Source organism: Hibiscus syriacus, unplaced genomic scaffold (genome assembly GCF_006381635.1).
Source record: "Hibiscus syriacus cultivar Baekdansim isolate YM2019G1 unplaced genomic scaffold, ASM638163v2 tig00112305_pilon, whole genome shotgun sequence".
Taxonomy (NCBI): Eukaryota; Viridiplantae; Streptophyta; class Magnoliopsida; order Malvales; family Malvaceae; genus Hibiscus; species Hibiscus syriacus.
In genome coordinates, this window is record NW_024063299.1 from 209,871 (window position 1) to 230,000 (window position 20,130).

Genomic DNA, 20,130 nt, shown 5'->3' on the forward strand with positions numbered 1-20,130 from the left:
ATACCATCAAAGAATTGCTGTCGTTCCTCACGTTTATTGTTATATAGTTAATAATATTCAGAACATACACAACTGTAGTAAATAATGTCGTCGTTCACATGTTTTCAACATTTCCGTGTCAATTGATCAGGTGGCTCACATAAAACGGTAGCGTATGATGATTGATGTGCACTGATCCATTTGTCATAGCCGGTGTGCCCTATAAAATCCCAAAGGGCAAATCGCAAAATCCCCCAGTAAAAAGAAGAAGATGAAGGAGGAAAAAACAACGAGTGCAGCAGACTAAGGGCAAATAGTAAAATCCCCAGATTTTCTTTACATCCAAACACAGCTCTACCTCTATGGTTTATCATCCCTACTGTTTCATCTGTATCTATTATAATTATTATCCTAAAGAAAATTATCTCCTCCCTAATTTTCGCTCACTTTCCAGGAAGAAAAAACAACACCTTCTGTAGTCGTTCCCTATCAAAGGTATGTTTATCAGTTACACCTATCTTATTTCAGCTCTAGAATTTTACATGTTTTGACTTAGCTTGTTTGTTTTTCTTTAGTTATTGAAAGAATGATATCTGTTATAATCGACGACGCTGAATTTGATAAAGGATCGGGTAAAATTGAAGAGAAAGCTAGTGTTTCTACCGATGAAGCTATTTATAGCTGAAACGAAGACAGTAGATTGAAATTGGGACCTTCTAATGAAGAAGGTAGGGTTTCTCTAATGGAACACGATTTTAGGGTTTCAGAGAACAATTTATCCGAGGTTAGGGAGAGTAATGCTGATAGCGTAGATAAGGTAATAGGCGGCGAATCTAGGGTTATTTGTGTAAATGATCGAGTGGATGAACAAGTTGAAATGGCAAATGATGAGAATGATAGAATAGGGAATTCAGAGAAGGGTAATGGTTTGGACTATAAGTCCTTGTTATCAGAGTTCGACGATTATGTAGCCAATGATAGAATCGGTGGAGGGACTTCAAGGGCATTGAGTTATGGGTTTGAAGTGGGTGATATGGTTTGGGGAAAGGTGAAATCTCATCCATGGTGGCCTGGTCATATATTTAATGAAGCCTTTGCATCTCCATCTGTACGTCGCACGAGGAGGGAGGGGCATGTGTTGGTTGCTTTCTTTGGGGATAGTAGCTATGGATGGTTTGATCTGGCTGAGCTTGTCCCTTTTGATCATCATTTTTTTGAGAACTCACAACAGACAAACTCGAGGACTTTTGTGAAGGCTGTGGAAGAGGCAATGGAAGAGGATAGTCGGAGGCATGGCCTTGGTTTGATTTGTAAATGTAGGAACCCATTTAATTTTCGTCCTACAAATGTCCAAGGGTACTTTGCAGTTGATGTGCCTGATTATGAACCAAATGGGATTTATTCAGTGAATCAGATTAGGAATGCAAGAAATAGTTTTAAGCCCAGTGAGACTCTCTCATTTTTGAAACAATTGGCATCAGCCCCTGTAGCTTATGACCAGCATAGCATTGAAGCTTTGAGGAATAAGGCTACTGTTTCTTCTTTTCGGAAGGCTGTGTTTGAGGAATATGATGAGACATATGCACAGGCTTTTGGGGCGCATCCATCACGACCATCCCACCAGGCTGTTAATGCTCCAGCACGATCTTCTAAGGAGGCACCACGAGGTACTTGTTTACTCTTATTGCTGATTCTTGGAAAGTGTTTCAGGTTTTGATTTAATGGAATTCTTTGCAACCTATTCTGCCTTCTATAGTGTCACATTAAATTACAAGTGATGTGTTGTTTTAGAACATATTATTGCTGCACTTACAACACTTTTGGCCAAAGCAGTTACAAGCCTCACATGGCTAAAACCGGTATTCTATTGCATTCGATTTCATGGCTCTTAATTCATATTTTGGATTTCTGTAGTATGTCTTTAGATATAGCACTTTTTTATTGACTGATGCATGGTTATAGTCAGATGTGAGTTTCTGACAACTGTTTTTCCCTGGAAGGGCCATGTTAGAACACAATAGTGATCTTGGCTCTTCAATAACTTGTATTTGGATTTTTAGCTTTCTGATTGATGTTTAGGTCTCTCTTTTACACCCTTCTCATTAATTAACAACTACCAGGAGTGACAAAAAGGTTGTGTATAAGTTTTGCAATACTTTGGTGTATTCATCTATCGACTATCTTGGTTCAGTATTTACACGACACTGAAAGGATAGAAGTAGTCGTGCATCTCTGCCTCTTGATATCCTATGATAATATTTGCATGCACTCCTCTTGGTTACTGGTTTGGGTGTGAACATTGTCAAGTCTCTGTTCTTATGAGATTGTTACCTTCTTTGTTGCCATTTCCAGCTCCTTTGAGTGGGCCAATGGTGATTGCAGAAGCATTGGGTGGTGGAAAGAGTTCTATAAAACCCATAAAAGTTAAGGACCATTCAAAGAAAGACAGATACTTATTCAAACGTAGAGATGAAGCAGCTAGTTCAACAATGCACTCTACTTACAGAGAGGGATCACCAACATTTTTAGCTGGGGATTATGTCCTACAGAAGAGGGCTCCAGTTTCTCAAATTCCAATAAAACAAGAGCATACTATCGTTGTAAGCAGGGATGGTGTAAGTTCAAGTGGAGATTTATCCGGAAATGCAGTTGCATCTGTAAACCAGACTTCATCAGCCAATGCTTTTGCTGAAGATGTAAAGCCATCTTTGAATAAAATTGATGGTGGGCCAGCATCTTCACAGCACGAAGGTGATGTTATATTTGACCTGAAGCCTGAGGGTGGAAAATTGCCCCCATATGAAGGAGTTGAGAAACATGATATGGATTCCCCTGCAAAACTGGAAGGAGGCCAAGGATTAGATCAAGTTCAAGATGGTCTCACTGGTGGGCATCCTTACCTGGTTGATATAAAGTGCTCCGGTGGTATGAGTGCTGAGGGTGGGTTGAAGAAAGTGAAAAAGCGAACTTCAGCAGATATAGGTGCTGAGAACTCTGCTTCCGTGGAAAAAAAGAAGAAAAAGAAGATTGAGGCTGGATCAGAAACAAACTCTGATAAACCAAAGAAGCCTTCTCTCCTTGGAATAGGTGGGGCTAAATCTGCCCAGATCGGTTTGGGTCCTAGAGACGAGTTTCAGGTCAATCAGCAGAAGAAAGAAGTTGATCCTACACATTCCTCACTCAATTCTGTTGGGGCTTCCACAACCATTGGTATGGGAAATTCTGGGCTTGAACTTGCACAACTACTAAGTGATTTGCATGCTCTGGCCCTTGATCCTTTTCATGGTGTTGAAAGGAATATCCCAAAAATTGTTAAGAGATTCTTTTTACGATACAGATCACTTGTTTATCAGAAAAGCTTGGCTTTGTCGCCACCATCTGAGACAGATCGTGCTGAACCCCATGTTGGTAAACCACCTTCGCTTGGAACCTCTGACAACTATGGCAAGGAGAATGTTAGAGACTCAACCCCAAAACCATCAAGACCCCTTGCAAGACCTGATAATCCGACAAAAGCGGGACTGAAGCGTCCCCCATCTGATCGTCAAGAAGAAATTGCTGCAAAGAGATTGAAAAAGATTACTCAGTTGAAATCATTAGCTGCAGAGAAGAAGGGCAATCTGAGAACTTCAGAAACTCCAAAAGTTGAAGTTAAAGAGCAGCCAACTGCAGGTCCCCCAGGAAGACCACTCAAAAAACCAGATTCTGCAAGGAAAATGGAGCCTCAACCTAGGGCTGTTGAGCCTACAATGCTGGTTATGAAGTTTCCTCCTCAGGTATCACTTCCATCAGTTGCACAACTAAAGGCAAGATTTGGACGCTTTGGCTCATTAGATCAGTCGGCGATTCGTGTGTTTTGGAAGTCCTCAACGTGTCGTGTTGTGTTCAGACACAAGATAGATGCACAGGCAGCATATAGATATGCTAATGGAACTAATTCCCTATTCGGCAATGTGAATGTGAGATACCATCTTCGTAGTGTGGAAGCTCCTACAGCAGAAGCACTAGATTCTGATAAGGGACGAGGAGACGATACTACTGGTGAAACCATACGAGTTAAGGAACCTGTAGTTGAACGATCAGCGCTGGTGCTTGCACACCAGCCTATTCTACAACCAACAGTCCAGCTGAAGTCCTGCCTGAAGAAGCCAACAAGTGAAGAGGCAGGGCAGGCAACTGGCAGTAACGGCAGTAGGGGTGTGGCCCGTGTAAAATTCATGTTGGGTGGGGAAGAAACTAGTAGGGGAGATCAATTGATGGTTGGTAATAGAAACAACTTCATCAACAATCCTGGTTTTGCCGGTACTGCTGCACCTTCTGTTGCAATGGAATTTAATACTAAGAACTTTCAAAAGGTCATTACTCAATCTTCGTTTTCCTTTCCTGTTAATCCCCCCATTTCTCAATTCGGGAAAGCCACCACCGAAGTGGCTCCCGGAAATCTTAATACGCAAATTACCACCCCACCAGCTAGTACCACTAGTATGGATATTTCACAGCAGATGCTAAACCTTCTGACAAAGTGCAACGATGTCGTAACCAATGTAACGAGCATGTTGGGCTATGTGCCTTACCATCCTCTTTGAATAAACGAAGATCGACCTAAATTAATGTTCGATCAAAATCAAAGAGATGACGATGTATGGTTTTCTCCGAAGCTGCTGCCAGGAAAGCAGCAAATGAACCACAAATGCCGTGGGGGTTTAAAGAGAGTGCAATCAAGAAAAACCCATTCGTGGGTTATAAAATTATATGTACCCATTTTGTTGCAAGTGTTGGATGCTTCCAGTTGTGTACTTGCATGGCAGTGCCCTGCGCTGTTCCCACCCCCCCATCTGCCCCCATTGAACTGAATGTCTGTGTTTTGTTTTATGTTACGAGTAAATGCCAGTATCGTATTTTAGTTTTGCTGGGTGTTTTGATGATTACAGAGGATCGAGTAAATTAAACATATTAGACTAGACGTACATACAACAACAACAACAACAAAACCCAATTCCCATATGTATGGGGTAAGGGGGAGGTAGGGTAGTAGGCTGCCCCCAACGCCAGGTTGAGAATAGCTTCCGTGAAAGACCTCCGGCAGTCAGAAAATTAAAAATATAGATAAAATGCAATGCATGTATAAATAATTACATAAATACATAGCTAAACAGTATTCATATGCAGTCATTAATACCATATGTGCTTCTGTAATGGGGAGTAATCCGTACAAATATCCCTGCGAAAGAGTCTCTGCATATAGACAGAAACCTAAGACCCGGCTAAAATTAACAGAGGAAACATGATGAGAATGATACACATGAGACAACGATAGCAAGCCCAGTTCTAATATTTCATAAATACCAATAACAGAAAAGTATAAAAAGTAAAAGTCAAGGAAATAACTACAAATGCTTTTAAAAGAAGACAAAGATGATACACCCTATAGATGTGACCCACCCTACTCGACTACCCTAGTCTTAAGCCTCCATAATTTCCTATCATAGGTCATGTCTTCGGTAAGGCCTAAATCCTTCAAATCAGATCTCAAGCAGTCATCCCACTTCCGCCTTGGTCGTCCTTTCCTTCTGGCACCGTCGACTGTAATCGACTCTACCCTCCTGACCGCATCCGACGGTAGTCGCCTAAGGACGTGTCCAAACCACCGTAGTCTTCCCTCCCTCATTTTTTCGGAAACAGACATCACCCCTAAGGACATCCTAATAGCAGAGTTTGTCGTCATATCCCACAGAGTCCTACCACATGTCCATCGAAGCATTCTCATTTCTGCGGCCTCTATCCTCCTAACGTGATCCTTCTTGGGTGCCCAACATTCTGATCCATACAACAGCGCTGGTCTTATTGCCATTCTATAAAATTTTCCCTTAAGTTTTAGAGGCACCTTCTTGTCACACAAACTCCAGTAGCAGCCCTCCACTTTAGCCATCCCGCCTTTATACGGTGTGTAACGTCATCATCTACACCCCCATCTTTATGTATCATAGACCCTAAGTACTTGAAATAATCCTTTGAGGGAAGAACGTGTCCTTCTATGCATACCTCTACATTTTCATCATTTTGGTTCCCACTGAAGTTTGAACATAAATACTCTGTCTTTTCAATATTGATCCTTAAACCTTTTCTTCCAAAGCAGTCTTCCAGGTAGCCAGTCTGCTATTCAACTCAGATTTTGTTTCAGCCACTAAGACAATGTCGTCAGCGAAAAGCATACACCAAGGAACACCGTCTGGTGTCGCACAATAGATGTCGTCCATAATCAAGGCGAAGATGTAAGGGCTAAGAGCCGACTCCTGGTGGAGTCCGATTTCCACCGGGAATGCCTCGGTGTCGCCAACTGTAGTCCTGACGTAAGTAGTAGATCTACAGTACATATCACGAATCGTCCGGATATAAGCAGTTGGTATCCGTCTCGTTTCCAAAGTCTTCCAGATCGTATCGCGAGGAACGCTATCATAAGCCTTCTCAAGGTCAATGAACGCCATGTGAAGATCTCTAGACTTTTCCCTATATTTCTCCATAAGCCGTCGAAGTAGATGAATCGTCTCCGTGGTAGACCTGTTTGGCATAAAGCCAAATTGGTTTTCCGAAACCCTAGTGACTTGTCTCAACCTAGCCTCTATCACCCTTTCCCATAGCTTCATGTATGGCTGAGTAGTTTAATACCTGTAGTTACCACAACGTTGGGGATCTCCTTTATTTTTATAAATTGGTATCACTGTAGACTCTCTCCACTCCTCTGGCATCTTGGCAGTCTCTAAAATAATATTAAAGATGTTGGTCAACCACTTAACTCCCTCATCTCCTAAGGCTAACCACACAGTGATAGGAATTTGATCAGGACCGACAGCTTTCTCCCTTCCCATCTTTCTAAGAGCCATTTTGACTTCCTCAAACCCAATCCTACTTGTAGGGCAGTCATTGGCCGTAGTATGATGGTCGGCTGACCCAACAACGATATTATCTCTACATGGAGAGGCACCGTCATTAAATAAGCCAAAGAAATAACTACCCCAAACCCTCTTAATATCATGTTCTTTCGTTAAAAGAACACCATTGTTGTCCTTAATAAACCTAATGTTACCTAGATCTTTTTTCCTAGTCTCCCTAGATTTTGCAAGTCTGAATATGCCATTTTGTCCTTCCTTAGTGTCTAATCTCTTGTACATTTCCTCATATGCCTTATCCTTTGCTTTAGCTACCGTTTTTCTTGGCTTCCCGCTTTGCCTCTGGTATCTTTGTTTAGCTCCCGACCTTTCTTCGTCGTCATTGCATTGAAGAAACTCCTTGAAGCAAGTTTGTTTTGTCTTCACCTTAGTTTGGACTTCGTCATTCCACCACCACGATTCTTTATGTTCCTTGGCCTTCCCCGTCGACAACCCAAGGGTTTTTTTGCCCACCTCTCTGATGGAATTTGCCATATTTTTCCATAACATATCTGCGTTATTTGAGTTTGTAGTTTCAAAACCTGTATTAGACAAAAGCTTACTCCTAAAGTCATCAGTTGTCGCTCCATGTAAGTTCTTCCAGAGGATCCTAGGTTTACCCAGTTTAGCCCTCCTATGCGTGCTCCGCCCGTTGGGTACGCGGAACACCAAAACCAACAATTAGTGTTGTGATGCACATGCCTCTTCAGGGAACACCTTACAGTCAATGCAAGCCCATCGTTCCCGATTTCTAACCAAGATGTAGTCGATTTGGGTACAATGTCCCCCACTGTGAAACGTAATCAAGTTCGCATCTCTTTTATTAAATAAGGAGTTAGTGATCACTAAGTCGTGAGCAGTAGCAAAGACTAGACGTACATACCTACGTCTATATATGTTGATACTGATATTTACACATCTAATGCTTATTCTTTGAATAGAAGGTTGAAAGCCAAATCAAAATCAAACCTCATTTTGTTTTTTCTCAACTTAAATTTTTTACTGTTATGTGCAGCTCTTTGTTACCCGGAAAGCACTAGAAATATATTTCCTCGTAAAATCATTTTGATTATTATTAAATTAAATCAAAATCTATATTATATGCTAATATAATCACATCTTAAGTATAATGCATATTTTCAATTAATGTAAGTTAAATTTCATAAAACTTCCATGAATGGTAATTACATTTTTTTTTCATTTTTCATTTTAATAATTGTAAGTTAACGAGTGTTATACATTTTTTTATTTTAAATTTAACTATATATATTAACTTTGAGATGGATATAATTTCCTTTTTATTCCTTTTTTTATATTTTAGTAATTTTTATTAGTATATTTTAAATAGTGGTAATAATTTTTATAATAAAAATAATAAATTTATTTTAAAGATTGACATATCATAAAATTTAAAATAAGTTTAAAATATTTAATTTCCGTCTAAAAAATATATTAAATTAATATTCTATTTTATCAAAGAATAGAATAATTTTATGAGAAATAAACATATATTTCGTGTTAATTAACACCGATAATAATAAATCATTTTTTTATTAATAGGGGACGAGTACAAAAATAAATGCGTTTTAGATGAAACGACAAAAATAAATGCGTTTGAGTGAAAGAGTTATACGAGGTATTTAATCAAAGTAAAGTTTGGTACCTACTCCTCCAACTGCTGATGTCAGATGGAAGGCAGCAATTAATTCATGGCAGTTTTTGCTTGTCTTTCCCACTTGGTCACATATTAAATTAATCCTTCAGAAAAGGGTTTTATCACCAAATGAAAAACGTAAACAATAAGTAGGGTAAAATACACCATCTTCACCTAATGTTATTCTCTCTCCTATTTTACTTACTGTAGTTTCAAAATATTTAATTTACTTATTAAACTTCCGAATATCTCTTCTTTTGGTCACTATAAATTATTTTATTATTATTACTCTATGACATGATATCTTTTTTATTATTAAAATATAAAATTAATTTAAAATAAATAATAAAATAATATTTTCACTTCTCAACTATCACCCCTTCTCTTCACCGTCGACCACCGTCGGCTTTCTCAACCAGTAAACGTTTGATCCCAAATTATACCGAGAGTCTCGCTTTGATATGCTGATTCCAAATTTGGTGGTTGTTTCACCAGAAAATATCCCCAAACCCATGAATTTCGATTGAAACATTTCGATTTCCTCACTTTTGCTCTCTTATTCATAGACTTCAGAGCATATTCCGACAAAATGGAGGTCAGATTCAAACACAAGGGGTCAAGACGAAGCGACTAATGAAATTTAGGACCAACTGACCATCATTTAAGGTGGTCGATGGCGATCGATGTTTTAATTTTCTCACTTTTGATTGGATTCAGAGAATGTTCCGATAAAATAGAGGTCGGATTCGGGCTCAATATGAAGCTACCAATGAAATTTAGGATTGAATAATTACCATCTACACCGTCGATGGTGGCGTTCAACGTCGGTGAACAGTAGACGACCACCATTTATTTTTATTTTATATTTTAAATTATTTTATATTAAATAATAATAATAAGTGTCACATCATATCAAAATAATAATAAAATAATTCAGAGTGATCATAAAAGGAGCAATTCGAAAGTTCGGTGAAAAAATTAGATAATTTGAAAATAAAGTAAACGAAATATGAGAGAAAATAAAGTTTAGTGAAAAATGGTGTAGTTTATACTAATAAGTAACAAACATTTTGGATCTTTGATTTGTCCCTTACTTACTCTCATTTCAAATGACCACCATCTAAGACCGTTAATAATGGTGTCCAATGTCGAAAAATAGTGAACGACCACCATATGTTTTTATTTTATATTTTAAATTATTTTATATTAAATAATAATGAAATAATAAAAATAAATGTCACATCATACTAAAATAATAATAAAATATTTTAGAGTGACCAACACATAAACAATTCAAAAATTCGATAAGTAAATTAGAAAATTTAAAAATATAATAAATGAAACAAGAGATAGAATAAATTTAAGTGATGAAGGGTGTGTTTAGTTTACCCTGGGAAAAACTAAAAGAAATTCTGTAAGGGATGAAGTGAGAATCGGGATAGTACGGGGATATATGAGAATATATATATATATATATATATATATATATATATATATATATATATATATATATATGGGCAACTAAGGGGATAGTTTTGTACTTTCGTCAACGCTCAAGGGTTGTAAACTGTAAAGTAGTGGTGAAACTGAAGACCATTGATAAGTGATGAGCCAACCAAGCATTTAAGAAGGCTAATAAAACTATCAACAGTACAAGAATAAGCTATCTTTATGCACAATCACAAAAATAATGGAAGATACTTCATCAACAAACCAAGTTACATCGCTAGCAACTCGTTTCCATGAAGCTGTAAGGGCTCTTCTCAGATGCTTGGGACTCGAAACTGGGTTCCACCAAAACCCTAGTTCATGTCCCATGGAAGAAGATGATGATGGCAAAGTCGATAACAATCGACATTCTTCTGAAAAAGAAGCAGGTTCAACTCCAACAGGTTATTCAGACCCACCAGCTGATCCTCCTTCCACCCCCAGCGTAACTGTAAGTCCATAACTGAGCTTTATATATATATATATTTCTTTGCAGTCCATAACTGTAGGTCAATTATGCAGGGAGTTCCGGTGATAGTTCTCTTCACTCCTAAAAGGCCAGAGACAGGCGAAGGCAGCGGACCTCAGATTAATTAGCTTGAGCTTTCACAATGGCAAGAGAGGTTTATCTAAATCTAAGGTCTTTTGGGTTTGGTTTTCATCTTTATTTGAGAGAGAGATCGGGTGAGTAATTTGTATAAAATCTCGTAAATGTGCTTGTTGGTTGGGAAAAAATAAAAATAAAAATCTAAAGCCATTATAAATGTCACTGAAGCTGCTTTCTTTGATATGATTGAAACTGGAAAAACTTTTACAATCATATTTATTTAGTTTCTTTATGGTTCCAAGAAAATCATGTTATGGTCAACGGATGCAGTATTTTGAGTTAGTTTTCGAATTTAAGAAATTATATTAATATTTTAGATGCCTGTGAAAATATATAATTTAATAAAAATATAAAAATTTAAAATATAAGTAAATTTAAAATTTGTAAGAGGGCTAACCTTACTTCAATATTCCTCGGCTCATCCTAATACCGAAACACCATTTGTCCAAAGTAGTTGACATTTTCTACCTGACGCTTTTACCATATGCTCTTCTCTTTGTTCCCACATCGCTTAGAATCATATACTCGAAGGCTTCGTAGACTAGGTTAATACCGGTCGAGGTTTGGAATACATCTTTCCAAATTCTAATCGAGTCTACTAGTTTGTTTTGGGTAACCTATATGTTTAATACCTTAACTATTATTTTTGTTCCGTTTTGATTATCTAATTATTTTTTAAATCATACATAATATTTAATTTTATTTTTATTTTAGCCACATACCGTTTAAAAATAACGGTGATGTTGACGTATCACCATAAGATAATAAAACATCATCATTAAAAAAATAATAAAAAATGAAATTTATGTTAGAATGAATTTAAAACATAATATTATGTATAATTAAAAAATAGATGAATAACCAAAACATAATAAAAGTGATAATTGGAATACTAGACATGTAATTTATGTTAGAATTCAAATATGATTTTAATTCATACATTTGACAAGGCAATGGATAGTTCACGAATGGTTTGAAACTTCATGAAATATTAACATGAGTTGGCTATCAACTTAAGAAATTCATTAGCTTAAAATGTGGCAACATTTTGATGATGAAGCAGCAGTTGGATTTTTCTAGTATGTCAGCAAAGTTTGAAATTACATGAAGGAAGCAACTCGTATGGCAGCAGCTAGGAAATGATATCAGCTTTGATGCTTAACAATTAAGCAATATGAAACAACCACAAATTGAAGCAGCAATAGAGTGATGATGCGGTAGCAACAAAATTATGAAGAAGATTAAGGCGACATAAGAAAAAAATCAACAGCATATTAGACTGTTTAGTACACCTATAAATATGTGCATAGATTAGCTTTAGTATGTATGAATGAGTGAAAGAAAAAATGAGAGATAGTGAGTGAAGCTTAGCAAAGCTATAGTGTTGTTTGTAAACTAAGCGATTCTAGTATCATATTTGTATTTTGGTTCGTATCAATTATATCGTGCGAGTTATAAAGTTTATTGGGTGTCCATTAACGCTTCCAACAAGTGGTATTAGAGCTTGGTTCGAGTTTACGCAACGAAGAAGATGACCAATATGATTCAATCACTCGAGATTGATAAAGGCGAAATATGGCAATTAGAGTATCCAAATGAATACGTTACTTGGTTCCCAAGTTTGTTGGGATATCGTCGAGGAAGGTTTTGTCGAACTCGAAATGCAACAGCAGAAGCAACCTTGACAAATGAAGAGAAAAGGGTACGGAAGGAATCCCCCAAGAAAGATAACATAGCTTTGTTTTTTATTTTTCAAGGAGTAAATGAATCTACCTTTGAAAAAAATCTCATATGCGAAAATTGCAAAAAAAAACATGGGAGGTTCTACAAAAATCTTTTCAAGGCATCAAAAAGAAAAAAAGGCATGTTTACAATCTATATGAGCTGAGTTTGAAACGTTGAAAATAAAAAATACAGAAAGTGTTGATTATTGTATTAGCCGTGTAAAAGCGGTTGTAAACGAAATGAAAAGGATTAGTGAATCACTCGATGAAGTTAGAGTGATGGAAAAGATTTTATGGTCATTGACATAAAAATTTGACTAAGTGTCATGGCAATCAAAGAATCGAAAGATTTACCTCAAATATCAATCGATGAGCTTGTGGGTTCACTTCAAGCCCATGAGTAGAGAAGATAAAAAAAATGAAAATACTGAAAATTTAGAGCAAGCCTTGCAAAGAAAAATGAAAAATATCAATCGATGAGCTTGTGGGTTCACTTCAAGCCCATGAGTAGAAGATAAAAAAATGAAAATATTGAAAATTTAGAGCAAGCCTTGCAAAGAAAAATGAACATCCACGAAGAACAAGCCAACAACAACTACACACGAGGCTGAGAAAATCGAGGTGGTTATTGTGGAAGAAATAGAGATGAACAAGGAACACAAGGACATGGTGGTCAATCATATGACACCACTCAAATGAGTGAAAACTACCAAACATCAAGCTATGAACGAGGATTCAGAGGCCAAGGTTGAGGCAGAGGAAGATACCAACAAAGAAATAAATCTAAGCTGTAATGTTATAATTGTAGCAAGTATGGTATGTAACACTCCAACCCGTACCCGACTCGGATAAAAGTCCGATGTGTCACATTGACTTTTCAAATCAATGTACTTATACAAAATAGTGGAAAATTTAAACTTATATTAAATAAATTGAATAATTTACATAAATTCAATACAAAAGGTTTACAAACTGACAAGAGCATATACAACTTAAACCATTAATTACATGCCAACACTGGTTAATATAACAAAAAGAACCTACTGTTTAAGTTGCTTCTGATATGATATTTAAAGGAGTTATGCTGTCCCAGCTGCCTATCCTTGCTCTTCTGACTTCTTTGATCCTACGTGTGAAACACTCACACGCTAAGTCATCGACTTAGAGATTCATAATATATAATAATGTTATAATGAAATTGTAACATACAATCATATATTTATTCAACAAAACATACATGGACATGCATTTAACAAATAATAACCTATCACAGTATTCAATGTTATTTCATATTATATATTTTATTAGCCCATGGTACATTACTGAGAACTTAAGGTATGTGAGTGCATTGAGGTTGTGCACAAATGTTGTCACCACAACTCATATAAAATGCACCAAAGTGCCGCGTAGAAAATGCATCGAAGTGCCACATAGAATGTCCCGAAGGACTACGCAGAATTATCTCGTAAGACCACATATATGTTCCAAAGGACCAAATATATGTCCAAAAAGGACCGCATATATGTTCCAAAGGATCACATATATGCCCCGAAGGACTGCGTAGAACCCTCGACTATTGGCATGCCAATTATACCCTCAACTCTCATATTACATAACATGGGCTTTCCCATTTATCACAATTCACATGCCTTATATCACATAGACATATCATCTCATAGCTTCTTATCACATAGTTCATGTAACATTATCATATGTTCACTTAGATCATTGTCTTATAATACATATCATATAAGTTCATGTCCATATCATATCATGTAATGCAAACAAGATACATTCACACAATACAAATCATAATCATGTTTCTACTCATGCAATTATGTATTCAATATGTCGGAAACAGACTTGTCACAAGTCTAATTTCCATATAGCAGTACATATATTCTAAAAGTATGCACTCACCTTAGCCTCACTTAGTCCAAATCAACTCCTATATCTTTTAATCTTCCTCTCGATTGATCTTAACTCGTCGACTGTTCCAGAACTTGTTTATGTTCGATATCTACATGAAAGTAAATTCGATGCGAATATCAGAATTCTAAACATTATGAATCGATCTTCAATAACCTAAACTAACCTAAGTACTTAATTCACATTTTCACTTCGAGTAGTATCACTACCCAAGGTACAGTACCGATATTTCCTTTACGGTGGTATTGATAATGTGCTTGAGTATTGATACCCTTTTCCGATTCTAGAATTCTATTACTAAAATGGTATCGATACTTGCATAATGGTAGTTTCGATACTTCATGAAGCATTTATCAACATTGGCCTTATGGTATTGATACTGTTCATGTAATATCGATACATACACAATATTATCACCTATTATTGCTTTGTAGTATCGGTACTACTCATCCAGTATCGATACCATCAACCAAGAATATACTCCTACCACCCAAAACTTATCAACAATTCACCTAAACTTCAGTTTTAGAACTCCTTTCATATCATTAAACTCAACTATATTCACTTTAACCATCTTTTATCATTCTAACACACCATCATCTTCAATATCTCACTATAATTCTTTAAACTAAGAATCTTACTAAATTTTCTACATGTTCTAAACTTATTTCTAACACTTATTACTTCTTATTCTAACTAATGACAAGTAAATTCCAACTTCCAAATCCATTTATTTCCTATTATTCATAATTTCACTTATAAACCTCTTATATTCAATTATCCACAACTTATAATTCTTTGAGTTTCTACATCCATTTAAGTTTCCATAATCTTTCCTAATGCTTCATTAATCAAAACCACTCATGAATTTCAAGAATTAACCCGCTGAAAACCAAACTCACCTTTTCTATGGAGCTCACATTGAGAGAAGGAAGAAGAATGAAGATATCTATGGAAATCTTTTCTTTCCCCTTTTTCTAGCTCCACGTGGTATATAACATAACCATAACAATTTTTTTTATTCATTTACTTGTCAAATGACCATTTTTCCCTTTCATTCATCATTCTTTGCTATTCAGTCCTATATAAAAATATTTCACTTAAGTCCATGAACTTTTCAATTTATCTAATTTAGTCACTGAATTCTAAAATTTTACAATTTGGTCACTAATCCGATGTTTGAGATGTTACAAATATCCCCCTTAAGAAAATTCATCCTCGAATTTTCATTACACAAAGAGATGGGGTATTGATTACGCATATCTTCTTCACGTTCCCACGTTGCTTCCTCTACCTTATGATTCCTCCATAAAACCTTGACCAATGGAACTGTTTTATTTCTTAACTGCTTGACTTCATATGCCAATATTTGCAGTGGTTTCTCCTCATAGGTCAAATTGGGTTGAACTTTTATTTCTTCCAGTGTAACGATATGGGAGGGATCAGATCCATATCTCCGAAGAATGAGAACATGGAAAATGTTATAAATCTTCTCTATTTCCGGTGGCAAAGCTAACTGATATGCCACTGGTCCTATTCTCTTAACAATCTCGTATGACCCAATGAATCTAGGACTCAACTTTCATTTCCGTCCAAACCTTAATACCTTATTCCAGGGAGATACCTTCAGGAAAACTTTATCTCCAACTTCGAATTCAATTTCTTTCCTCTTAAGATCAGAATATGACTTTTGTCGGTCGAATGCTACTTTGAGATTATGTCAAATTTCCTGAACTTTCTCTTCCACATATTGAATCAAATCCGGACCAAGAACACTTTGATCTTTAATCTCATACCAGTTTAGTGGCGTACGACATTTTCTCCAATATAAAGCCTCATAGGGTGCCATTTTAATGCTTGGCTGATAACTATTATTGTAAGCAAATTCAACAAGTGGCAAATACTTCTCCCATGATCCTTTGAACTCGATTACACATGCTCTCAATATATCTTCCAATATTTGAATAGTCCGCTCGGACTATCCATTCGTATGAGGGTGAAAAGCTGTACTAAAATTCAGTCGAGTTCCCAACGCTCTATGTAAAGATTTCTAAAATCTCGATGTGAATCGAGGATCTCGATCAGAAAATATTGAAACATGCACTCCATGCAATCTAATAATTTCTCTAATGTACATCTCATCATACTTTTCCATAGAGAAATCAGTTTGAACCGAAATAAAATATGTTGACTTGGTCAATCGATCAACTATTATCCAAATCGAATCTCTTCTGTTCGGAGTAAGAGGTAACCCCGTAATAAAGTCCATCGTCACATTCTCCCACTTCCATTGTGGAATGGAGAGTGGTTGCAATAATCTCGAAGGAACTTGATGCTCGACTTTGACTTGTTGACATGTCAAACATTTAGACACAAATTTGGTGATACTTCTTTTTCATTCCTGGCCACCAATACGGACTCTTAAGATCCATATACATCTTGTTTGCACCCGGGTGCATTGTCAATAGACTATAGTGAGCCTCTGTCAACAGATCATTCTTCAATTCCTCATCACCTGGAATCACCACTCTCCCTCGATAATACATATTCCCATCAGACTTAATATCAAAATCTTTAATTTCTTTATTCTTTACTTGTTCCAATCTCTTCAAACACTTTTCATCTTTGTTTTGCAATTCTTTAATTAGATCCAAACATGTTGGTTTAAGCTTTAATTCTGCACATAGACCACATTCTCCATCTAATGGCAACCTTGCATCTAAAGCTCGTAAGGCTGCAAACATTTTTTGACTTAAGGCATCCGCTACCATATTTGCTTTTCCAGGATAGAAATCAATTATCACATCATAGTCCTTTAGAAATTCAACCCATCTTCTCTGCCTCAAGTTTAATTCTTTCTAAGTCATCAGATACTTCAAGCTCTTATGATCCGTATAGAGATAACAACGTTATCTATATAAGTAGTGACACCAAATCTTGAGAGCGGACACTACTGCAGTCAACTCCAAATCATGCGTTGGATAGTTTTTCTCATGTGGTTTTAATTGTCTAGACGCATATGCTACCAGTTTCCCTTCTTGCATCAGTACACATCCTAAGCCATTATGGGATGCATCACTGTAAACTACGTAGTTCTTGCCAGATTCGAGTTGGACTAATACTGGAGCTTCTGTTAAAACTCTCTTTAACGCTTCAAAACTTTCTTAACACTGAAGAGTCCAAACAAATGGTACATTTTCCTCATCAATTTGGTCAAAGTCAGAGCTATCATCAAAAAGTTCTTAATGAACCTTCGATAATAACCCGTAAACCCCAAAAAACTCTAAACTTCAGACATATTCTTTTGGAGTTTCTTATTCTAAAATGGCTTTTATCTTTTGAGGATCAGTCCGAATTCCCTCTGCAGAAATCACATGTCCTAAAAATGTCACCTCACTTAACCAAAACTCGTAGTTAGACAGTTTGGCATATAGCTTCTTATCTCGTAGAATCTGCAAGAGTATCCTTAGATGTGTACTATGCTCTTCATTAGACTCCGAATACACCAATATATCTTCAATGAAAACAACTAAAAACTGGTCTAGATAAGGTTGAAACATTCTATCCATAAGATCCATAAAGTAGCAGGTGTATTCGTTACCCCGAACGATATAATAATGAACTCATAGTGACCATATCTCATTCTAAAAGCCGTTTTCAGAATATATTTCTCCTGAATTTTCAATTGATGATAACCAGAACGCAAATCAATATTCGAAAATACTATAGCTCCATTTAATTGATCAAATAAATCATCGATTCTAGGGAGGGGATATTTGTTCTTTATGGTCACCTTGTTGAGCTGTCTATAATCTATACAGAGATGCACTGAACCATCCTTCTTCTTTAAAAATAATACCGGAGCTCCCCAAGGTGACACACTTGGTCTGATAAATCCTTTGTCCAATAATTCTTGCAACTAAATCTTTATTTCTCTCAATTCTTTTGGTGCCATTCGGTAAGGTGCCATTACAATAGGCGTTGTTCCAGACATTAATTCAATTTGAAATTCAACCTCTCTATCTGGAGGTAATCCTGGAAACTCTGCAAGAAAGACATCAGGGAACTCTTTGACTACATGAATCTCTTCTAATTTTTTCTCATTGGCTCTGGTATCTATCACATTAGCAATGAAACCCTGACATCCTTGTAGCAATAACTTCTTTGTTGACATCACTGATATTACATTTGCTAACAGATTCAATCTTTTACTAATGATATTCACTTCTATTCTTTTTGAACTAATCAGGGTTACCCTTTTCAGTCTACAATCAACATTTGCTTGATAATGATACACCCTTTAAATATTTTATTTACCCGAAAACTATGCCCTAAAGAATTATTCACTATCACTTCGTTACTTGTAGCTTCTAATGGAATTCTCAACTCCTTCACTAACTTACTAATAATATATGAATAAGTGGAACCCACATCAATCAATACCAACAAAATTTATCATATAACCAAAAAGTACCTGTTATAATCTCTAGATCATCACGATCTTCATTTGTATTTATATTATACATTCGTGCAGTTGAACGCACTTCCTGTTGTGTGGAAGATTCAAACTGGTTTCTCCCTCTACCTCTTCCAAGTCCTCTTTGAGAGGCCGAAGCAAATCGTTCTGATTGTATAGGTTCGCCAACCATCAATGGACAATCCCGGATAAAATATCCGGTGTTCCCACATTGGAAATAGGCTCCGAAGACTATTCAACACACTCTATAATGATTCTTCCTACAATGCTGTCACTGTCTTGATTGGCCTTGATTTGATCTCCCATCACCAGACCCTACCGATTGCGTCTGTCTGGTTCTCATCTGACTTGAACCTCTAGCAGAGGATGCAATTGACTCAGACCTCGCCTGAGATCAGAACCTAGAATCTCTACCCCTTTTTTATGGTGTCGAGCTTGAAAAAACACCAACTCTCTTGGATGTCTGGACCTTTTGTTCTCCAAATCTTTCATTTTGAGCTCTCTCAAGAGCTTTAGCAAGGTTAACCACCTCTTGGAATGAGGAAAGATTCCATACAATCAACATCTCCTTCAGTCTAGGGTGCAAGCCCTCCACAACCCATTCACAAGCGTCTTTTTCCGTTGGAATAAGCTCAGTGGCAAATCGACTAAACTTATTAAACTCGTACTCATATTAATATACGGTACAATTCAACTACTTCAAGCTCATAAACTCTTGCTTCATTTGCTTGATAAACTGATCTCCCATATACTTGTGCTTGAACTCTTCTAAGAACAAGGACCATTTCACTTGGTCACTTGTCATTCACATGGTGACGTTCGTCCACCATATTCTAGCTTGTCCCTTTAGCAAAGAAACCGCTCCATCTAACTTCTCCACTTCTGAGCATTGGAGACTATCTAACATGATATTCACATCATTAAGCCAGAGGTCCACTGCAACAGGACTTTACTTGGCTTTACCTTTATATTTGCGAGCTCCCAATCTTTTCAACTCCTTTGCCACATTCAGTCTATGGGTTGATAGAGCAGGAGGTTGGAAACGTGTCAGAATAGCATCCAACATCCTGAAGAACATATCTTAGTCTTGTACAGACACTCCCTGAGGTGCCTGCTCTTCACATTGCCTGGCCAAGGTAGGTAAATTGCTACTACCCTCATGCCTATCATCTCTCGCTTCACTTCGGGAGCTTTCATGATTAGACATCTAATAAGACATAATATTATAACTCTATTAGCAAGACAACATAATCATTACTATATCAGAGGTATTCACTATTCTGCTGGCATGTAAGCTTTTTAAAACACTTTTGACCTCGGTTTATGCTTAAAATTGGCTAAACTAT

General features: G+C 36.7%; 2 protein-coding genes across 2 annotated transcripts; both read left to right on the top strand.

Moving 5' to 3' along the window:
* Window positions 1-260: 260 nt before the first annotated feature.
* LOC120177741 lies at window positions 261-4,822 on the top strand. Its single transcript, XM_039183769.1, has 3 exons — window positions 261-474; window positions 555-1,646; window positions 2,332-4,822. Exons 2-3 carry the CDS (start codon window positions 722-724, stop codon window positions 4,563-4,565), a joined length of 3,159 nt encoding a protein of 1,052 aa, XP_039039700.1. The 5' UTR covers window positions 261-474; window positions 555-721; the 3' UTR covers window positions 4,566-4,822.
* Window positions 4,823-10,181: 5,359 nt separating this feature from the next.
* On the top strand, window positions 10,182-10,800 carry LOC120177740. Its single transcript, XM_039183768.1, has 2 exons — window positions 10,182-10,498; window positions 10,570-10,800. The coding sequence occupies exons 1-2, from the start codon at window positions 10,250-10,252 to the stop codon at window positions 10,642-10,644; spliced, it is 324 nt and encodes a 107-aa protein (XP_039039699.1). The 5' UTR covers window positions 10,182-10,249; the 3' UTR covers window positions 10,645-10,800.
* The last annotated feature ends 9,330 nt before the right edge of the window (window positions 10,801-20,130 follow it).

Coding starts and splice junctions, on each gene's coding strand:
- LOC120177741 (XM_039183769.1), top strand. CDS start 722: ATGGAACACGATTTTAGGGTTTCAGAGAACAATTTATCCGAGGTTAGG. Junction 1,647..2,331: donor TTCTAAGGAGGCACCACGAG/GTACTTGTTTAC, acceptor TGCCATTTCCAG/CTCCTTTGAGTGGGCCAATG.
- LOC120177740 (XM_039183768.1), top strand. CDS start 10,250: ATGGAAGATACTTCATCAACAAACCAAGTTACATCGCTAGCAACTCGT. Junction 10,499..10,569: donor CTTCCACCCCCAGCGTAACT/GTAAGTCCATAA, acceptor TCAATTATGCAG/GGAGTTCCGGTGATAGTTCT.